The sequence below is a fragment of the Mytilus galloprovincialis genome, chromosome 14, assembly GCF_965363235.1.
Source record: "Mytilus galloprovincialis chromosome 14, xbMytGall1.hap1.1, whole genome shotgun sequence".
Taxonomy (NCBI): domain Eukaryota; kingdom Metazoa; phylum Mollusca; class Bivalvia; order Mytilida; family Mytilidae; genus Mytilus; species Mytilus galloprovincialis.
The window spans coordinates 8,083,397-8,104,870 of NC_134851.1; the positions used below are offsets into that span (position 1 = coordinate 8,083,397).

The 21,474-nt window shown below is 31.9% G+C and overlaps 1 protein-coding gene across 1 annotated transcript; it reads left to right on the top strand.

The window, feature by feature from the left end:
- The first annotated feature begins 2,720 nt into the window (after positions 1-2,720).
- LOC143058799 (uncharacterized) lies at positions 2,721-17,146 on the top strand. Its single transcript, XM_076232244.1, has 6 exons — positions 2,721-2,819; positions 3,091-4,335; positions 4,712-4,745; positions 6,071-6,339; positions 7,194-7,221; positions 16,279-17,146. The coding sequence occupies exons 1-6, from the start codon at positions 2,784-2,786 to the stop codon at positions 16,587-16,589; spliced, it is 1,923 nt and encodes a 640-aa protein (XP_076088359.1). The 5' UTR covers positions 2,721-2,783; the 3' UTR covers positions 16,590-17,146.
- Positions 17,147-21,474: the final 4,328 nt, after the last annotated feature.

Consider the following 21,474-nt stretch of genomic DNA (forward strand, 5'->3'; position numbering starts at 1 on the left):
TATACATTTATTGACCAAATATTTACGATATTATTGATGTGAAACCAATGTAATAAATACGTGGTTATATTTGTGTGTGTACTCAGTACAAAGTAGAACAACGATTTATTTTGAAATGCACGAGTCAAACATAAGATCATCATTGGTAAATGTAAGTTGATATCCACAAAATACACCTTATTGCTGCACATAGGTTCACCTATGGTAGAAGTGTACGCTGACCAAATTTTATACAATTAAGGATGTTTGCTCCTCCACTTTTTGACTTTTTGCCAGATTTTCAGAATCCTCTGGTATTATCCATGTATTGTCATTAAACAAATTTGCCCACTAACCCCTACTTTTCTTTTTATAATTGTATTACATAAAGTTAAAAAAGCCATATTTCAAAATTTTACAAAATTCTTGTTATTTTTTCATAGTGATTGAAACAAATAAGGTGCCAATGTTAAATATATGAAAAATCTAGAGAGAATAATTTCCTGCTAAATTTTCAATGGCTTATATCTCGAAAACGAGCACACGGCCCCTCCATTTTTTTCTACTTTTTTAGTTTCTTTATTTATATACTATCAATTTATAATAGTCTTTTAAAAAGCTTGTTAATTTTTAACAGAGTAGCGAACATCCTTAAATGATTTTATTATAACTATCTATTTTAGATTTCTCCTTAGAAGATATTACAGTTAGCAGATCCCTTCTGAAAGAAGACAAAATAAAAAAACCTGTTAAGATAGATAAAACAACACCAACTAAACAAGAAGTACCAGTCGAAATACGAACAATATCATTGCCGGGAAGCAAAGAGAACCCAAGACATAATTCAAACGCTACATTGACGTCAGACACAACACATGAAGGGTCAGAACATGATGGTTTGTTATCTACTAAAAGTTTGTTGGCCTTTTAAACTTTTTTTGGAATCGAGCGGCACTGTGTAGACATATTGGTTTGTTATCCCCTAAACATATATGATGAGTTCATTTGAAGACCATATGATCATGTGTTTTTTGGTCTGTAAGATAGTTATTATCAATTGTGGCATCACACAAATATATAATAAGTCATATTGGCTTTTATTTATCACATGCAATCATTTTTTTTTCAATCTGTGTGGTGATGCTAAACGTGTGTATACAAATTGCCAAAAGTCAAAATGTCAAAATGCTCTTAACTTGATAAAACTTTATACTAAAATATATTTATATTAATTTAAGAGACATTACATATTATATGTAGGTATACTTTGAAGGAAGCACAATATGCAGCAGCAGTTCGATTTGAGAATTTTCCACATGACTACCGCTACCCTGGCAATTAGGGGGAAGGGTACCATCCGTTTTTGCTCGCAATAACAAATCTAGTCATGTATCGTTTTCTGTTAATTTCATTGGATTTAAAGAAAACGTATTTGATCTAAACAGATTAGATCTTTATAAAGCACTTACTCTTATATATAACCATGACTGGTAAAAATTAGTTGAAATGTATGGAAATGTTTCTTTGCTTTGATTGTTGGTATATATCCGATTTATCTCTAATCTTAGATATATACCTAGAAGAAATAACCTCTCACACATCCCACTTAGACGAAGACACAATAAAGAAAGGTGTTAAATTAGAGGCTGGTACTTCAAAGAGTAAAGATGTTCTAGACATGGCAGAACCTAAATCATCACCGACCGGCGACGAAAATATAAGACAAGAATCAAATGGAACAATAACGTATGATACAACACAGAGAAGATCTCAATCGGAAAATGTTATATTGCAGTCTGAGCATCAATTTACTACTCTACCAGTTGATGTTGGAAGTAAAGCTGAACCTATGAGCAAACAGTTATAAGATGATGGGTCTGAAATGAAAATCAAAACACAATACAACGATGACGAGTATGAGACAAGCATAGAAGACAAACTTCCTATTTCAGAAGAACAGCTTGGTGTATTGATTACGAGCAGGAAAAATTCAGTTGGATCTAGAAAGAGTGACGAACTAGTCCAAAAAGAAGTTTTTTTGGCAAACAAAAATGTTAAATCACCGGGAAAGAAAGATATCGATGAATTCTTTCTTGATAATGCCACTCAATATGATGACTCAGATGGTTCTCGTACGAACTTGGGTTTTTCTGACGGGATGCATATAGAAACTGTTACTAAACCTGGAGTCATAAGAAAGCTAAAAAGCATTTTTGGAATTTCCAAAAAAGTCAAAGAAGTCAAAGTGTCAATTACCAAAGAAAAGTTCTTAGAGAAGTCTTCTAAAGTCGGTAAAAAGAAGTTACACACCAAACAAATAGCACCTATAATTATCTGGGATATCGGTGGGCAGGACGTGTTCTATTCAACTCATCAGACATTTTTAACATACAGAGCTATTTACATGGTTGTATTAGATGGAAGTAGAAAACTAGATGATCCCTGCCCGTATGAGCAGTATCTTCCAGGAAAGGGTCAACATAAAACAGCAAGAGGTATTTATATATATATATATATTAATTTTTGAATAAACACTATCGTGAAGTAGTTATTAAGATGAAAACACAAAATTGCAATATAGTATTCCATAAATGTATAAACTAATACCGAATTTATTTCATCATGTTCATTATTGGAGAATTTGTATTTGGAATGGAAAGCAATTACGTCTTTATTTCCGTCATTTCAGTGTTCACCAATGTATTATTCGTTTTTTCCTGTTTATTCTTACAGATTATCTGCTTTTCTGGATCAATACCATTGTAACATACTGCAATGGAAGTAATCAGGGATTTCCTAAAATTATGGTGGTTTTAACGCACAAAGATCAGGTTAAAGCTGTAAGTATGTTACAGTGCTTTTATAGTGGTTTACCGTCAATTAGAATAGTGGAAGGTTTTGACTTTGATTCATATAGTTGTTACATAAACAAATAAATAATTTACTGTAATTTCATCATCACCATTTTACAATGCCTCTTTGCAGGTAAATGTGTGATTTTAACTATACATTTTCAATGTGTATCTTATAATTAATACTAGCAATTGCATTAACAGTTATTTGTGGTCAAATAGAAAGTTTTGCGTAAAAATATTATTTTGGTTTTTTTAGAATGATGTTGAAAAGAGACGATATGAAATATTTGCAGAAATCGACAAGATGTTTCAACAAACGCCATTAGGAAAGCATTTGGTGATTGAGGATAAAATATTTGTCAATGCTAAAGACAAAAAGGACAAAGAAATGGAGAAGATAAAGGAAGTTATCATATGCGAATCAGAGAATCAACCAACATGGGGTGAACTTCTTCCTAAATGCTTTATCCCTTTAGAGTTAGAATTTGCATCGCTGATTAAACGCAACATTCCGTTGATTACACTAGAGCATCTAAAGAAAATAAACTCATTACAGCCTATTAGACCGTTATCCGAAGATGAGTTGAAGGTTTTTCTGAAATTTCAACATTCAATAGGCAAGTTACTGTACTTTGTTGAACTTAAATTGGACGACCGTATTATTTTGTCACCAACCCTTCTCATCGATGCATTTAAATCAATTGTAACAGACAGGCGCTTTTGTAAAGGAGACAGAAACAGAGAAGAAATATGGGATGCAATGGGGATGAAAGGGGTGGTATTAAAACAAGCAATACACGAAGTTTGGAAGAGAAAGAAATATGCCAAATTCAACAAAGAAAAATATTATCTGCTTGCTGTCATGACTCATCTGGATATATTGGTAGAACCAAAACGATACGATTTTAGCCGAATGCGTATACCTGCCGACTTCTACTATGTTGCAAGTATGGTACGAGCTGTAGATGATTCTGGATACCTTCAATCAGCTGGCATCACAACAAGAAATATCGCTTTAGCCTTTCAATCGTCATCATTGATGATACCTCCTGCATTATCCTTCCGATTTATAAGTTACTGCTTATCTGTTTGGTCTGTGAAGACATATGGACAGACCAAAAGGGACATGCTGTTCCACAGGTCAGGAGTGTTCACGATTGATCCTTCCTTGGATATGTACATTCTTTGTGAAGATGACAGGATAACTGTCCGTCTTGTTCATGCCAGAACAAACGCACTCATAATGAGGGATCTAGCTTCCAGCATCAATGAATGTTTAGCATCTGCCTTGGAGAAAATAAGTCAGTTGTATATCAGAACAAGTAGCGATCAGAGTCATACTTGTGATGCATACTTTATGACCAGTGTGTGCTGTAGTTCACCAGATAAGCCATGCATAATATCATTTGAACGTCTTGCACATGTGAGCAACATCTGGAGATGTCCTTCTCATGGCATTGAACACCCAATACACATGATCAAATCTTGGATACAAGGACAGGTAAGAATCGTATCAAACTTATATTAGAAACGGAAAACAAAATAAACCTGGTTATTGATTTTTTAAATTAGCATCTAAGACATAGCAATGTGAAACGATAACAGTAAAGATGGTAAACATTAACATGATTAAGTAGTCAAGTCCTTAAACAACACTACAAACCAGCCGAAGTCTGACAAGGCCTATATCTGTACTCAGTATCACATTCTGTTATAAATCAAACAAGGTATGTATTGCTTCAGTAATGTTTATATTCTTTCAGCTATACCTGCCAATGTAATTATTTTATATGCATCTTTCTTTGATATGACCATAATAAATTTAAGGTTGTTTATTTTAATTAAGCGATGCAGAAAAACTTGTTTTTCTTTTCTAGCACGACGAAGACAGATGTGAACCGGGGTGTCCAGGTATTGTATTCTGACTTTAAAGAAAGTGTTGTTTTTTATTTCATGTATTATTCGAGTCCAGGTTAGAGAGAACAAATCCGAGTTACAAACTAAAACTGAGGGAAACACAAAATATCAGAGGAAAACAACGAAACAACAGAAACACTTAGTGCAGCTAAAAAACTAATGTCAATGAAATGAACTACAGAATAACATTTGCCATACAATCAATTTTTAAAAATAAAAAAATAAATGGAAACGGTATCAATATCCCCGTATTTAATCAACTTCTTTTGGTATTCATTTCTACCAACATGAATGCTTTCACTTCAAGATATTTAATGGCAGAGGGATCAATATGTATACAACAGACTGTATTCCACTGGTTAGCAGACATTTTGATACACCAAACTAGGTTGAGAAACATGATTACATTTTATATTTACATTCGGCTGTAAAAGTAAAGAGAAAAATAATTAATCACCTAGTTTATTTGTATGATTTAAGTTTAAATCAACTATGTACAGAGAATATATTATTTTTTTTACACAGTTTGCGAATTTTTGTTTTCATTTTTTTTTATCTGGTAGTACAATTTTTGCTTTGAAGAATGAGAATCAGGATAAGATTTTATATCACCCAAACACCGCTCTTCGCTCCTTAAAAAGTACATGATGTATCCCATAGAGAAAAAGGAGACGTATGATTTATAATTGCAAAATTCAAATCTGTTAACACATGTTTGTTATTTGGTTTTACACGAAATTTACCATGCACAAATTTTTGCTCATGAACACAAAAAACTACTTAAATAAAAAGTTTTTGAATATTTCAGTCTAAAAAAAGGAGGAAATGACTGTTCCTATCCAAAATTATTCATAGATGAAAATTTGGAATGAAACACCTCATTTGGCAATAACGCGCGATAAAACGTTTGCATTTTAATTATGGAAACTCATGACCTTACAAGGGTACTTTTGCATGCCCTGAATGACTTTTTATTTAGACTGGGTATCGTATGCGTTGATTTTTTTTTACAGAAAGACCTTCCATTTTGTAAAAATTATAATTCAAAGAGGTTTATTCATTCTTGGGGTTAAGATTAAATCATTACGATGTCTTGTACGAAGTAATATCACTGTCATTGTAGAACCTATAATCTTAAGGCTTTACTTTGTCAAAGTAAGCAACAGATACATGTATGAATCTCATGTAGTTTAGACATGTCTCTGACTTCTCCAAAAGTTATATGTGCTTTCATTTGTATCTTATTTAAATCAACCTTTAACTTTTTGACTATTTTATGTTTATGTTTGCATTTGATTCCTATATTTTCGTTATAACAGTTACAAATGAAGAGTTTTTGAAAGAGTTACCATCAGATCTACATTTACGTCGGTTGTCATTAATGTACAACAGTAATGACGTCAGAGAACTGGCAATACATTTTGGAGTGTCGGCAACAGACGTTGATAACACAGTAGATACAGGGGATCCAAAGATATGGAATTTAGAAGTTATTCGACAATGCAGGGATAGTCATGCGGTGACATTTAAAGAATTGAAAAATGCAATTGAAGCAGCTGGAAAAGGAAACATCCATACACTTTGCAAGGTTAATATTAAGTGTGAAACATCAATAGACACGTGTACTGTCAATTCAGTTATATTTGTATTTCTTATATCGTTTATGATAAAAATACAGAAATAAAATCTTATACTTTCACCAGATCAAGCAACAAACATTATTATAATCGTCTCCCACTTAAATAGTCAAAGGTTTACACCAAAGCGTTCCAACACAATAATGGTAACATAAATCTTAATGTTAGTGAAATAGCATCCATTTACAAGATGATAATATACAATGAAATAGAAAAACAAGCACAATGTATTTAAATAATTCATCTTTTTTGTAAATGCAAATGCTAGATTTTTATCTCAAAGCAGACTATTAACGGTCATATCTGTTTTTCATCTCAAAATAGCATTTGTTTAATCATCACGGATTTAAACCAACAACGAAATCGGTTTATATAATGACGATCATATGACCTCCTGATATTCACTTAGAAATGAAAAAAAATATAACATATTTAAAAGTAGTAAACTCTGATATTGTATAAAACTTTTGTCAGTAGTTCAACAATGTTTATAACTGTTACATAGATGAAGAATAGATAAATCGAGGTAAAATACAACATATCAAACATTAGAATAAGTTAAGATTGATATCTAAATTATATGTTAAAGTTACAGTTGGACCATACTTTATAATTGGATTTTTGGTTTATAATTGTATTATTTGACAGTTATTCAATCCAGTTATAAAGCAAATGTTTGCTTTTATTATAAATTAGTTGCATATATTATGTAATAAACTATATCAAACTGTTGATGTGTTTATGTATCAAACATGTCAAAGGGAGTGTCTTTTGTTTCAACTTCTTGTATTATCATCTTTTACAGATTGTGAGAGGTGATTTTATTGATTTTGGTAAGTTATATGTATCAACATTTATATAGTAAGGATTTTACATAAATTACCATTATTTTGGTTGCCACTATAAACTTTGAACTATCCCATTTAGAGTTTATTGGTTGTCACATCATCGAATGTAACATATTACCGGTTTTCTTCCTTAAGATAACACAACATGTGCCACAAGTGAAACAATTTCAATATATGTATAGTTCATTGTATCATATCAGTTCTCACTTGCTTTCAAATGGATCTGTGTCCTTAATCTTCAACTTTCAATGGCTTATTTTGTGGCTTTTTGATAGTCTACAACTTTGAGGTCTTATATCCCAAAGCAACGAGTGTTATCATCTTATCCGTTCCGTCGTCCGTTTATTGTAAAAACAAATTAAGATATAGTACGCGAGAACTCTCCGCTATAGTTTATCAATTTGTCGACAAATATGTTCGTCGCATATTTGTCTAGATCGTTACAGATGGGTGCGGTCCTAACCTTGACAAAAGTTAACTTAGAGTTAACTTGCTGACTGCTTTTTAAGTTAACTTGAGAATTTTTAAGCAGACCAGCAAGTTAACTTCGTCTACGGTGGACCAGACCTACGGTCCGCTTTTTTATGACTGCTGCAGACCTATCGACGGGTCTGTTCCAGTCCAGACCTGTGGACAAGTCTGCTTTTGACCAGTCCTGATGACAGGTCTGCCCCAGACCAGACCTGTGGACAGGTCTGCTCCTGACCAGACCTGTGGACAGGTCTGCTTCTGACCAGACCTGTGGACAGGTCTGCTTCTGACCAGACCTGTGGACAAGTCTGCTATTGACCAGACCTGGGGACATGTCTGCTTATGAAATGTTATCGTTTTTGCTACTTTTCATATCAGACTTGAGCTTTATTAAAATATGTATAAACAACATTCGCATTGTTCTTCCCAAGAAGGCCTCTGATAGCAAATTTCTTTACTCGCTATACTCTACTAGACATTATTAATAACAACACAATTCTTTCTTTTTTTCTTTTTATATATTCTTATAAACATTAGTCAATTACATAGAGCTATCATATTTTTTTAATTAGAAAGCGGATAGAAATTAGGGTTATCCAACGCATCGGAACAACATTCGTATTTCATGGGATATCAACATCTTTGTCGACGTTACTTCGTTCCCCGTTATTTACCTGTCCTTTCAAAATTTTAACTTTACGCATTTATACATGCATGGATATTTCATTGTTATTCTACTTATTTGGATTGGATTTACTATTCTTTTTCCGCAGAATATCCTAACGTAAATTGTACGGTTGTACAGTGTCCGGATATGTACGATGTGGTAAAACTACCAACAATCTCGTCAAATTCGTCAGATTTGTCGAGAGATTTGTGCACATGTATGAAATAGTTGTCACTTGACGTTTAACTACAAACAAAATCAATCAACCGACATAATAGATTAACAGTATACTATTACCAGAAGAGAACCTCAAATACATTTTTTATTAAAAATCACAAATTAATTCAGACATGTCAGTGTTGGTAGACATGTACTTGGATGATGCGGCCTAATAGTTTCGTTTTACACACCCTAGTGACTGTTCAATATTATGAATACAGAGATGAAACGCTGACATTCTCAATGTATGCGGAAAAAAAATTGCATTAATTGTTTTCCTTATTGCTTACATTTGCCGTCCTACTAACATGTTCACAGGAGTGCCAGGAGCAGACATAATTAGGCGCCATCCCAACAGCGGTCATTTATTTTATACATTGAATCCAGACATCAAAAATATGATTGATTTACTATGTGGATATATATAGATTTTTAAATTAAAGTGCACATATGCAGGTCAGTTTTTGGTCGATGCAGTCAAATAATTTTGTTGTATAAGTCAGCATGAGGTATCAAATCTACTGAAATTTTGTTACGTATCAATATTTTGAATAAAAGGAGGACATGCTGACATCCAAAATTAATGCGAACACAAATTTGTTGTTATTATATTGCAATATTACTGTCCATTGTATTATACATTGAATCCTGGCATAAAAAATATGGCTTATTTACTATGCGGGTATACATGGTATATAAATTTACAAATTAAAGTGCACATATGGTCAGTTTTGGTCAATGCGGTCAAATCATTTTGTTGTACAAGTCAGCATGAGGTATCAAAACTATTGAAATTTTGTTACGTATCAATATTTTGAATATAAGGAGGACATGCTAGCACCCTAAATTTATGCGAAACAAAAATTTGTTGTTATCAGCTGGCTGGTTATTGTATTGCAATCCATTGTATTATACATTGAATCCTGACATAAAAAATATGTCTGAATTACTATGCGGGTATATATGGTATATAGATTTACAAGTTTAAGTGCACATATGGTCAGTTTTGGTGGAAGCGCTCAAAATATTTTGTTGTACAAGTCAGCATGAGGTATCAAAACACTGTAATTTTGATACGTATCAATATTTTGAATAAAAGGAGGACATTCTAGCACCCTAAATGTATTCAAACACAAATTTGTTGTTATTGTATTGCAATATTGCTTGCTGTCCATTGTCATGATTGTATTGTACATTGAATCCTGACATAACAAATATGGTTGATTTACTATACAGGTATATAACTTTACAAATTAAAGTGTACATATGCTCAGTTTTAGTTGATGCGGTCAAATAATTTTGTTGTACAAGTCAATATGATGTATCAAAACTACTGAAATTTTGTTACGTATCAATATTTTGAATTAAAGGAGGACATGCTGGCACCCTAAATTTATGTGAACACAAATTTGTTGTTATTGTATTGCAATATTGCTGTCCATTGTATTATACATTGAATCCTGGCATAAAATATCGCTGATTTACTATGCTGGTATACAGATTTACAAATTAAAGTGCATGCACATATGGTCAGTTTTAATTGATTCAGTCAAATAATTTTGTTGTACAAGTCAATATGAGGTATCAAAACTACTGAAATTTTGTTACGTATCAATATTTTGAATTAAAGGAGGACATCCTGTCACCCTTAATTTATGCGAACAAAAATTTGTTGTTATTGTATTGCAATATTGCTGTCCATTGTATTATACATTGAATCCTGGCATAAAAAATATGGCTGATTTACTATGCTGGTATATAGATTTACAAATTAAAGTGCACATATGGTCAGTTTAAGTTGATGCAGTCAAATAATTTTGCTGGACAAGTCAGCATGAGGTATCAAAACTACTGAAATTTTGTTACGTATCAAAATTTTGAATAAAAGGAGGACATGCTGGTACCCTAAATTTATGCGAACAAAAATTTGAAAAAATATAGCTGATTTACTATGTGGTTATAATTTTGTTACCTATCAATATTTTGAATAAAAGGAGGACATGCTGGCACCCTAAATTTATGGGAACAAAAATTTGTTGTTATTGTATTGCAATATTGCTGTCCATTGTATTATACATTGAATCCTGACATAAAAAAAATGGCTGATTTACTATGTGGGTATATAGATTTACAAATTAAAGTGCACATATGGTCAGTTTAAGTTGATGCGGTCAAATAATTTTGCTGGACAAGTCAGCATGAGGTATCAAAACTACTGTAATTTTGTTACGTATTAATATTTTGAATAAAAGGAGGACATGCCGTCACCATTAATTTAAGCGAACAAAAATTTGTTGTTATTGTATTACAATATTGCTGTCCATTGTATTATACATTGAATCCTGACATAAAAAATATGGCTGAATAACTATGCTGGTATATAGATTTAGAAATTAAAGTGCACAAATTGTTAGTTTTAGTTGATGCAGTCAAATAATTTTGTTGTACTTAGTCAGCATGAGGTATCAAAACTACTGAAATTTTGTTACGTATCAAAATTTTGAATAAAAGGAGGACATGCTGGCACCCTAAATTTATGCAAACAAAAATTTGAAAAAATATGGCTGATTTACTATGCGGGTATATAGATTTACAAATTAAAGTGCACATATGGTCAGTTTTAGTTGATACGGTCAAATAATTTTGTTGTACAAGTCAATATGAGGTATCAAAACTACTGAACATTTGTTACGTATCAATATTTTGAATTAAAGGAGGACATGCTGGCACCCTAAATTTATGCGAACACAAATTTGTTGTTATTGTATTGCAATATTGCTGTCCATTGTATTATACATTGAATCCTGACATAAAAAATATGGCTGAATAACTATGCTGGTATATAGATTTAGAAATTAAAGTGCACAAATTGTCAGTTTTAGTTGATGCAGTCAAATAATTTTGTTGTACTTAGTCAGCATGAGGTATCAAAACTACTGAAATTTTGTTACGTATCAAAATTTTGAATAAAAGGAGGACATGCTGGCACCCTAAATTTATGCGAACAAAAATTTGAAAAAATATGGCTGATTTACTATGCAGGTATATAGATTTGTGAATAAAAGTGCTCACATGGTCAGTTTTGGTCAACAAGGTCAAATAATTTTGTTGCACAAGTCAGCAAGAGGTATCAAAACTACTGAAATTTTGTTACGTATCAATATTTTGAATAAAAGGAGGACATATGCTGGCACCCTAAATTTATGCAAACAAAAAATTGTTGTCATTGTATAGCAATATTGTTGTCCATTGTAATATACAATGTACATTGAATCCTGACATAACAAATATGGCTGATTTACTATGCTGCATACCTGCCAACTGTCACTATTTGCGGGGGATTTCCCCCATGGAGGCTCCCAAATTGAAATTTTTCAAGAGCAATTATGTCCACAATTTTAACAAAACAATTAATTTTAAAATGAATTGAGGCTTATAAAAGTATGAAGAAGCCAAAAAAACAACATTACACTGTATTTGAAGGCCTCCTTGAAGGTTTTTTAGAAGTATGGCAGCCATCTTGCACGCAAAACCCCCATGGGCATTTTGAAAACTTGGCAGGTATGATGCTGGTATATAGATTTACAAATTAAAGTGCACATATGGTCAGTTTTAGTTGATGCAGTCAAATAATTTTGTTGTACAAGTCAATATGAGGTATCAAAACTACTGAAATTTTGTTACGTATCAAAATTTTGAATAAAAGGAGGACATGCTGATACCCTAAATTTATGCAAACAAAAATTTAAAAAATATGGCTGATTTACCATGCGGGTATATAGATTTATAAAAAAAAAAGTGCACACATGGTCAGTTTTGGTCAACACGGTCAAATAATTTTGTTGCACAAGTCAGCAGGAGGTATCAAAACTACTGAAATTTTGTTACGTATCAATATTTTGAATAAAAGGAGGACATATTCTGGCACCCTAAATTTATGCAAACAAAAAATTGTTGTTATTGTATAGCAATATTGCTGTCCATTGTAATATACATTGAATCCTGACATAACAAATATGGCTGATTTACTATGCTGGTATATAGATTTACAAATTAAAGTGCACATATGGTCAGTTTTAGTTGATGCAGTCAAGTAATGTTGTTGTACAAGTCAGTATGAGGTATCAAAACTACTGAAATTTTGTTACGTATCAAAATTTTGAATAAAAGGAGGACATGCTGGTACCCTAAATTTATGCGAACAAAAATTAAAAAAAAATATGGCTGATTTACTATGCAGGTATATAGATTTACAAATTAAAGTGCACATATGGTCAGTTTTAGTTGATACGGTCAAATAATTTTGTTGTACAAGTCAATATGAGGTATCAAAACTACTGAACATTTGTTACGTATCAATATTTTGAATTAAAGGAGGACATGCTGGCACCCTAAATTTATGCGAACACAAATTTGTTGTTATTGTATTGCAATATTGCTGTCCATTGTATTATACATTGAATCCTGACATAAAAAATATGGCTGAATAACTATGCTGGTATATAGATTTAGAAATTAAAGTGCACAAATTGTCAGTTTTAGTTGATGCAGTCAAATAATTTTGTTGTACTTAGTCAGCATGAGGTATCAAAACTACTGAAATTTTGTTACGTATCAAAATTTTGAATAAAAGGAGGACATGCTGGCACCCTAAATTTATGCGAACAAAAATTTGAAAAAATATGGCTGATTTACTATGCAGGTATATAGATTTGTGAATAAAAGTGCTCACATGGTCAGTTTTGGTCAACAAGGTCAAATAATTTTGTTGCACAAGTCAGCAAGAGGTATCAAAACTACTGAAATTTTGTTACGTATCAATATTTTGAATAAAAGGAGGACATATGCTGGCACCCTAAATTTATGCAAACAAAAAATTGTTGTCATTGTATAGCAATATTGTTGTCCATTGTAATATACAATGTACATTGAATCCTGACATAACAAATATGGCTGATTTACTATGCTGCATACCTGCCAACTGTCACTATTTGCGGGGGATTTCCCCCATGGAGGCTCCCAAATTGAAATTTTTCAAGAGCAATTATGTCCACAATTTTAACAAAACAATTAATTTTAAAATGAATTGAGGCTTATAAAAGTATGAAGAAGCCAAAAAAACAACATTACACTGTATTTGAAGGCCTCCTTGAAGGTTTTTTAGAAGTATGGCAGCCATCTTGCACGCAAAACCCCCATGGGCATTTTGAAAACTTGGCAGGTATGATGCTGGTATATAGATTTACAAATTAAAGTGCACATATGGTCAGTTTTAGTTGATGCAGTCAAATAATTTTGTTGTACAAGTCAATATGAGGTATCAAAACTACTGAAATTTTGTTACGTATCAAAATTTTGAATAAAAGGAGGACATGCTGATACCCTAAATTTATGCAAACAAAAATTTAAAAAATATGGCTGATTTACCATGCGGGTATATAGATTTATAAAAAAAAAAAGTGCACACATGGTCAGTTTTGGTCAACACGGTCAAATAATTTTGTTGCACAAGTCAGCAGGAGGTATCAAAACTACTGAAATTTTGTTACGTATCAATATTTTGAATAAAAGGAGGACATATTCTGGCACCCTAAATTTATGCAAACAAAAAATTGTTGTTATTGTATAGCAATATTGCTGTCCATTGTAATATACATTGAATCCTGACATAACAAATATGGCTGATTTACTATGCTGGTATATAGATTTACAAATTAAAGTGCACATATGGTCAGTTTTAGTTGATGCAGTCAAGTAATGTTGTTGTACAAGTCAGTATGAGGTATCAAAACTACTGAAATTTTGTTACGTATCAAAATTTTGAATAAAAGGAGGACATGCTGGTACCCTAAATTTATGCGAACAAAAATTAAAAAAAAATATGGCTGATTTACTATGCAGGTATATAGATTTATAAATAAAAGTGCACACATGGTCAGTTTTGGTTAGTGCGGTCAAATAATTTTGTTGTACAAGTCAGCATGAGGTATCAAAACGTAACTAAATTTTTTTATGCATCAATATTTTGAATAAAAGGAGGACATGATGGCACCCTAAATTTATGCGAACAAAAATTTGTAGTCATGTGTTAAAATGATGCTTTCCTGTAAAATACGTCCTTTCATAGATATACATATAAATAAAGTGCAAATATGGTTGAATTTGATAAGTATTGGAATATATATTCAGTGCCCGTTATCATTGTAACCAAGATCGTTTTTTAATTTGATCACAGATAAATTTGTGTTTCAAGCAACGTTTTATGCGAACTTTATTTTCAAATATTTGTATTAAATCCTGTTTATATAACGGAAGTATTAGTTTTACTTTATTTTCGATGTTTATACTACGAAACAACGATATTAAAAAATATTTTTAAAAAATCGATGTAGAGCGGTCCTGGTTACAAGTTCTTCTTCTCTTCTTTAAGTTTCTTGCGTTCCTTCAATTATTGAAGATTATTCGCCGGGCGTCGACTATAAAATTTATAATTTACATTTTAGCAGGAAAAAATCAAAAAATCAAAAGTTAACTAAGTGTTGAGCAGACCAGTCAAAAGTTAACATGGGAACAGGTCTGGTTTCGATCGGATTTGTCAAAGCAAAAAGTTAACTTTGTGGCAGGACTGGTCTCGAAGTTAACTTATGTTAACTTTATGGCAGGACTGGTTTCGAAGTTAACTTATGTTAACTTTACGGCAGGACTGGTTCGAAGTTAACTTATATCAATAGCGGACCTGTTTCGAAGTTAACTTTTTGGCAGACATAAAAACAGTCCTAGGACCAAGTCCGCTTTTCAAGTTAACTAGATTTTGGTCCTAGGACTAGTCAGAGCAGTCCTAAATTTGGTCACAGGTTAACTTTGACCAGTCCAAATGACTGGTTATCAAGTTAACTTGCTGTACAGGTTAGGATTGCACCCATCTGTAGGTCTAGTTTGATTCAATCTTACAATTAAAGACTTACAGCATGAATAATGTGTAACCGCTTATATTGTCTGTCACACTCTTTTCAGAAAATTTACATATTTTATTTTAATATGATTTACCATTAAAGTGTATTTAGCATGTTGCTTTCTATTGTGTCTGTCTTTGTCCAATTAAACTGTTTAGTTCCCCTAGATATATTTTCCTAAATCTTAATTTGACAATATTATGTTTTGCACCTGGCCGTTAGATCCCAACAAAATATAGTACTCCAATTCTTAGAAAGGTTTCTGCATACGTTTATATCAGTTCAATAATATGTTTATAACTTTCTCTTTATTGGTGGTGTTAAAATAAACATATGCCAGTATGTTGCATGATGTGTAGTACATATTTTTGAATGTGCCATCGAAATATGTGTCATAAACAGATAGTAAATACCAAATGACATTCAAAATACAAGTCAAAGAGACACTGACATAAACATGGCAAGAAAACGAGAACATAATAAGAAATGTTTGTCAAATATTCTTTTCTAAAATAGAATAATGAATGGATGTAAACAGATGTGATAGTATGCATAAATGAATAAATAATTTCGTATGAGCATACCTTAATAATTATGATTGATTTCAAAAAGTGATTATCATGTATATATATCTTTGATTATCTTGTGTTTATCTTACCCTACCTCTTCACTGATGCTACAAATCTTTTAATTTTGAATTTATACATAGTTTTTTAACATTGTACATTACAGACATGGAGCCAGAGAAGTGGGATGTAGTACCTACAGAGGAACACATTGACAGACTGGTTCCATTAGTTGGAAACAAATCTCTCCCATTCCTGATCGAACTGGGCATGGATTTCCATACCTGGGAGCGGATAAGCCACAGGCAAAATGAACGAGATTTGGTACGACTGAATAAGGATATTTTAGAAGAATGGTGCAAGAAGTTCTGTCGGATACACAGTCTAAAACCAACCTTGAGGGCCATTGCTCAGTCATTTAGTAACATAGGCAAACATGTTAAAATTGTGGAAAATGCGTTACTAGATTTGTTTTGACTCATTTTATTCTTCCACTGTTGCATCTCTATGTATTTAAATGAGAGCTGATATTGAAAACTATTTAAGTAATAACCATATTCAATTTGAGAAATTGAAATTATAACATTTGAGTTTAAGACACACTTGCCAACATTATATGTACAAAGCTTTAATTTGACTTTTATACTAATATAATAACATGATGAACATCGTGTATTTTAACTGATTTATGGTGTTTATACTGTAAGATACTAGCTGGTTATGGTTCCTATACAGGTCTCCGTCTTACATGTTATTGTTTACCTTTTAGCACACACATTTCCTAAATTGGTGATACAAGAGATTTTGTTTTGCAAAGACATGACGCAATTAATCTAATAAATGTCAATACAATTCTGTATATGTGTATATTGAAAAATCTAAATAAATATGCTTTTTTTTCTAAAGTTGATAATGCACTGTTTTATACATTAGTAGATATTTTTGTTTGAAAGTATCCTTTAACATTTGTTTTAAAGAGTTGAAAACATTTCGACTTACCTCAAAATAGTACCCATCTATTGTGTAATCTATAGACAAATGTTTTAATCAAAATTATATATATATGACAGTTCTTGTCCATTCGTTTTTGATGCGTTTTGTTATTTGATTTTGCCATGTGATTATGGACTTTCCCAATTGATCTTCCTCGAAGTTCAGTATTTTTGTGATTTTACTTTTTTCAATGCAAACACAAAATTCAAAATTAATGTTTTAAATATTTAATTTAATTGTATAATGATTGATGCATTCGTCTATCTTTAATAAGTAATTATGATTTCAACATGTTCAAAACCCATGTACCTGTCTTAATTATAAGCATTCTAACAAAAACTGATAGTAATGCCTCCTAGCTGATTTAATTTTTTGATATATTTCGATTTGATTTTATCCTGTTTATATGTATTAACAGTGCGGTATATATTTTTGTAAAATTGAAAATACCAGAAGAAATGTTTTGTACCCTCATCACATCAAGGCATTTTCATCTCAAAACATTACGGATTAACACCGACAATGCAATCCCACTTAATAATAAATACTTCTTATTCAACTACCAGTAACTGTGAGTTCTCTAATATATTTACTGTGTGTATTGTTTGTTGGTTTTATATTATTTTATTGTTTGTATATATACCCTACCATGGCTGATTTCGCTAGCTGTTTTTTCTACTTTGTATAGTTCTTAAATAAATTCAGTCATTTTCAACTGATTAGTATATGTTTTCATTTTATTATGTAAACCACTGTTCCCGGTTAGGAGGACGGTAACGAGCTCATACGAATGTCGAATCCCGCAATATTCTGTATTTGGCCGTCCAGAGCATGTAGGACAGTGGCTGTTGTTCTTTGATTATAATTATCATTTGGGCTTTTCATGGAGGGGGAGGGGGTTGAAGCACATTAAGGTTCTGAATTTTTAATATTTAGACCTCAAACATCACATAAAAAAATAACTTATCCATATATGCATAGGGTGCAGTAAAATTTGAACCGTTAAAGTTATCATCTACAAACAAAACTCGTATCTAATAGACTTCATTGTCAACCTTGCATCACTGAGTAGGATGTTCCGACCCAAAGAGAAACATATACATGATAAACCAGTCCTCGTCTCTTCTGTTATGACTTTTTATATCCTTGATTTTTTTTTTATTTCTGTTGATTTTCTTTTTTTAACAAATATACAATTATTCATACATTTGGACTTTTACTATATGCACATATTGTCAAAGTACTTTTACTATAGGCATGTATTGTCATAGTTATATTTGATACAACTTTATTTTCAGAATATTTTGTTTTTAATGTTTTTAAATTGGGTCTTAAATGAACTTTGTGACTTTTTTATGTATAATTTTTTTTTGGTTTATGGCTTTTGGTTTTCTATAGGGTCTGGATAAATGTTTTAGTCCCATGGAGTTAAATAGTTGTTTTTTGTTTAATTTATTTTTGTTTATCATTCGATTGATTGTACTTTAAAAGAGGGACGAAAGATACCAGAGGGACAGTCAAACTCATACAGCAAAAATAAACTTTATTTTCAGAATATTTTGTTTTTAATGTCTTTAAATTGGGTCTTAAATGAACTTTGTGACTTTTTTATGTATAATTTTTTTTGGTTTATGGCTTTTGGTTTTCTATAGGGTCTGGATAAATGTTTTAGTCCCATGATGTTTTAATAGTTGTTTTTTGTTTAATTTATTTTTGTTTATCATTCGATTGATTGTACTTTAAAAGAGGGACGAAAGATACCACAGGGACAGTCAAACTCATACAGCAAAAATAAACTGACAACAGTATGACTAAATATTGAAAAAGACCAACAGACAAACAATAGTACAGATGACGCAACATAGAAAACTAAACAATAAGCAATACGAACCCCACCAACAATTAGGAGTGATCTCAGGTGGGTAAGCAAATCCTGCTCAATATGTGGCACCCGTCGTGTTGCTCATGTGATAGCAAATCCGGTAGGTCATATTCATGAAAGGGAAGGGGATTGTAGATACGTCGACATAAGGAACATATCCGATATCACTTGAGAAACGGTTATTTCATAACGGTCAACCAACTCGTCATGGCGTCCGTAAAATTTACGAATGAATGATTTCAACTTCGCTATTCAGAACTCTTGGTTTAATAGCTTCCTTGTGAGCAGTAACCCTCTATCAGGGATATCATAATAGGAAATACAAGCACTGGTATATCGTATCAGTTGGGAGATATGTACCCCGTATGCAGGTGCTGCTATAATTTTGCTACCTAGAAATGGAAAGTTCACAATTGGAAGGCTGAAATCATCTCTTTGTCGTAAAGTTTTGTTTTCAACCGATCCTCATAGTCAATTTCTAGATGTAAGTCAAGATATGAGGCCGACTTAACTGTATATGTAGTATCCTGTATCTCTAGTTTGATAATTTCCAAAAACAATGCCAAAATTAAAACCTTAAATGAACATAATAGTTCATTGCAGACAAAAAATTTAATATTTGTACGATCGAATCTAAAGATATACAGCAAACCGAAATAGTCAAAAGTTAAACAACATAAAACAAAAAGAATTCAAAGAAAAAATCAAAACGGAAACTCTGTTTTCAAAAAGATTGAACAAATTGAGCATGATGAGATCATAATCTTTCAGTCAGTTTAATTGAAGTCTGGAGCTGGCATGTCAGTTAACTGCTAGTAGTCTGTTGTTATTTATGTATTATTGTCATTTTGTTATTTTCTTTGGTTACATCTTCTGACATCAGACTCGGACTTCTCTTGAACTGAATTTTAATGTGCGTTTTGTTATGCGTTTACTTTTCTACATTGGCTAGAGGTATAGGGGGAGGGTTAAGATCTCACAAACATGTTTAAACCCGCCGCATTTTTGCGCCTGTCCCAAGTCAGGAGCCTCTGGCCTTTGTTAGTCTTGTATTATTTTAATTTAGTTTCTTGTGTACAATTTGGAAATTAGTATGGCGTTCATTATCACTGAACTAGTATATATTGAAGACCTGTTGGTGACCTTCTGCTGTTGTTTTTTTCTATGGTCGGGTTGTTGTCTCTTTGGCACATTTCCCATTTCCATTCTCAATTTTATTAAGTAACAAAATTAAAAAAATGTAGAGAAGGTGTGCTTCTTTGTTAAATGTTTGTTTGTTTTTAGATTGCGACACAGTGACGACGGGTGTACCTATATTTTGATAAATTTACCTAGTATGTCTGTTATATTCCCGCATACATTGTAGTTGTAAATAAAATGAATTTGAAGCGACTGTTAAACAAGTGAAAGGTTTAACACTATAAAACCAGATTATATCAACCATATTCTACATTTAAAAATGCCTGAACAGTTGTTGTCCATTTGTTTGATGAGTTTTATCATGTGATTTTTCTATTTGATTAAGGACATTTCGTTTTGAATTTTGCTCGGAGTTTAAAATTTTTGTGATAAAAATCTCTTTTTTGTTGATCTTGTTTAGTTGATTAGTTATAATAATCAGTTTTTTCAGATCTTCCATAATTTTTGCTCATAACACAAAAGTAGGTAAAACATATCCTCATTTAAGGCATCCTTTACCGATTTTACTTTTTTCGAAAAGAGCTTTTAAAATGTCATACTTCCAAGAAGTGACGCATACCTTTTCAAATAACGTAGACTTTGTCAAAGTATAAAAATTATATATATGCTCAAATCAAAAAAGATAATCAAGAGTACCACAAAGCCCCTGTCGGAATCCGCACTGGATATTGATTAAAAGCCAATTATATTCCCGGAACCACTCAAGACTATTGTGCATCCTTTCGAGTGTTTAGCAGACACAACTTTTTTTTTAAAAATGTGTGAAAGATGAATTAGCTAAATATTTATTTTTTCTCACAACGAAAATGTAATGCAAAATCGATTAAAACATACGCCTCAATGTTTAAAGATTTCGCAATTTAAATAGATGCTAACCAATAATTGACGTATGTGTGACGTCACAATGTAGTTGAGTGTCATGACCTCTTAAATTTTTGAAAGAATTCAGAAAAATATATGGCAGTTTTTTAAATATTTTTAATGGCACCAATTGTCGCTTACAAATATTTTGCTCAAATATTCTGTAAATACCATACTCTTTACTGTTTAACAAATATGTCAAAGGACGAGGGGTGGCGCAACACACTAAATCATTAAATTAGGTCAAAAAACTTAATGAATTTGTTGTAAAGAGTAGTATCAATACACAGAAACAATATTGAACATGTACAGACATGTATTTAGTGTATATGTACATGTTTATGTTATTAAATCTTTTTGATTGACTTGGTGCAGTTATTTTTCTAAGTGGTAATGGTGAATTAAACCTGATTTTATAGCTAGCTA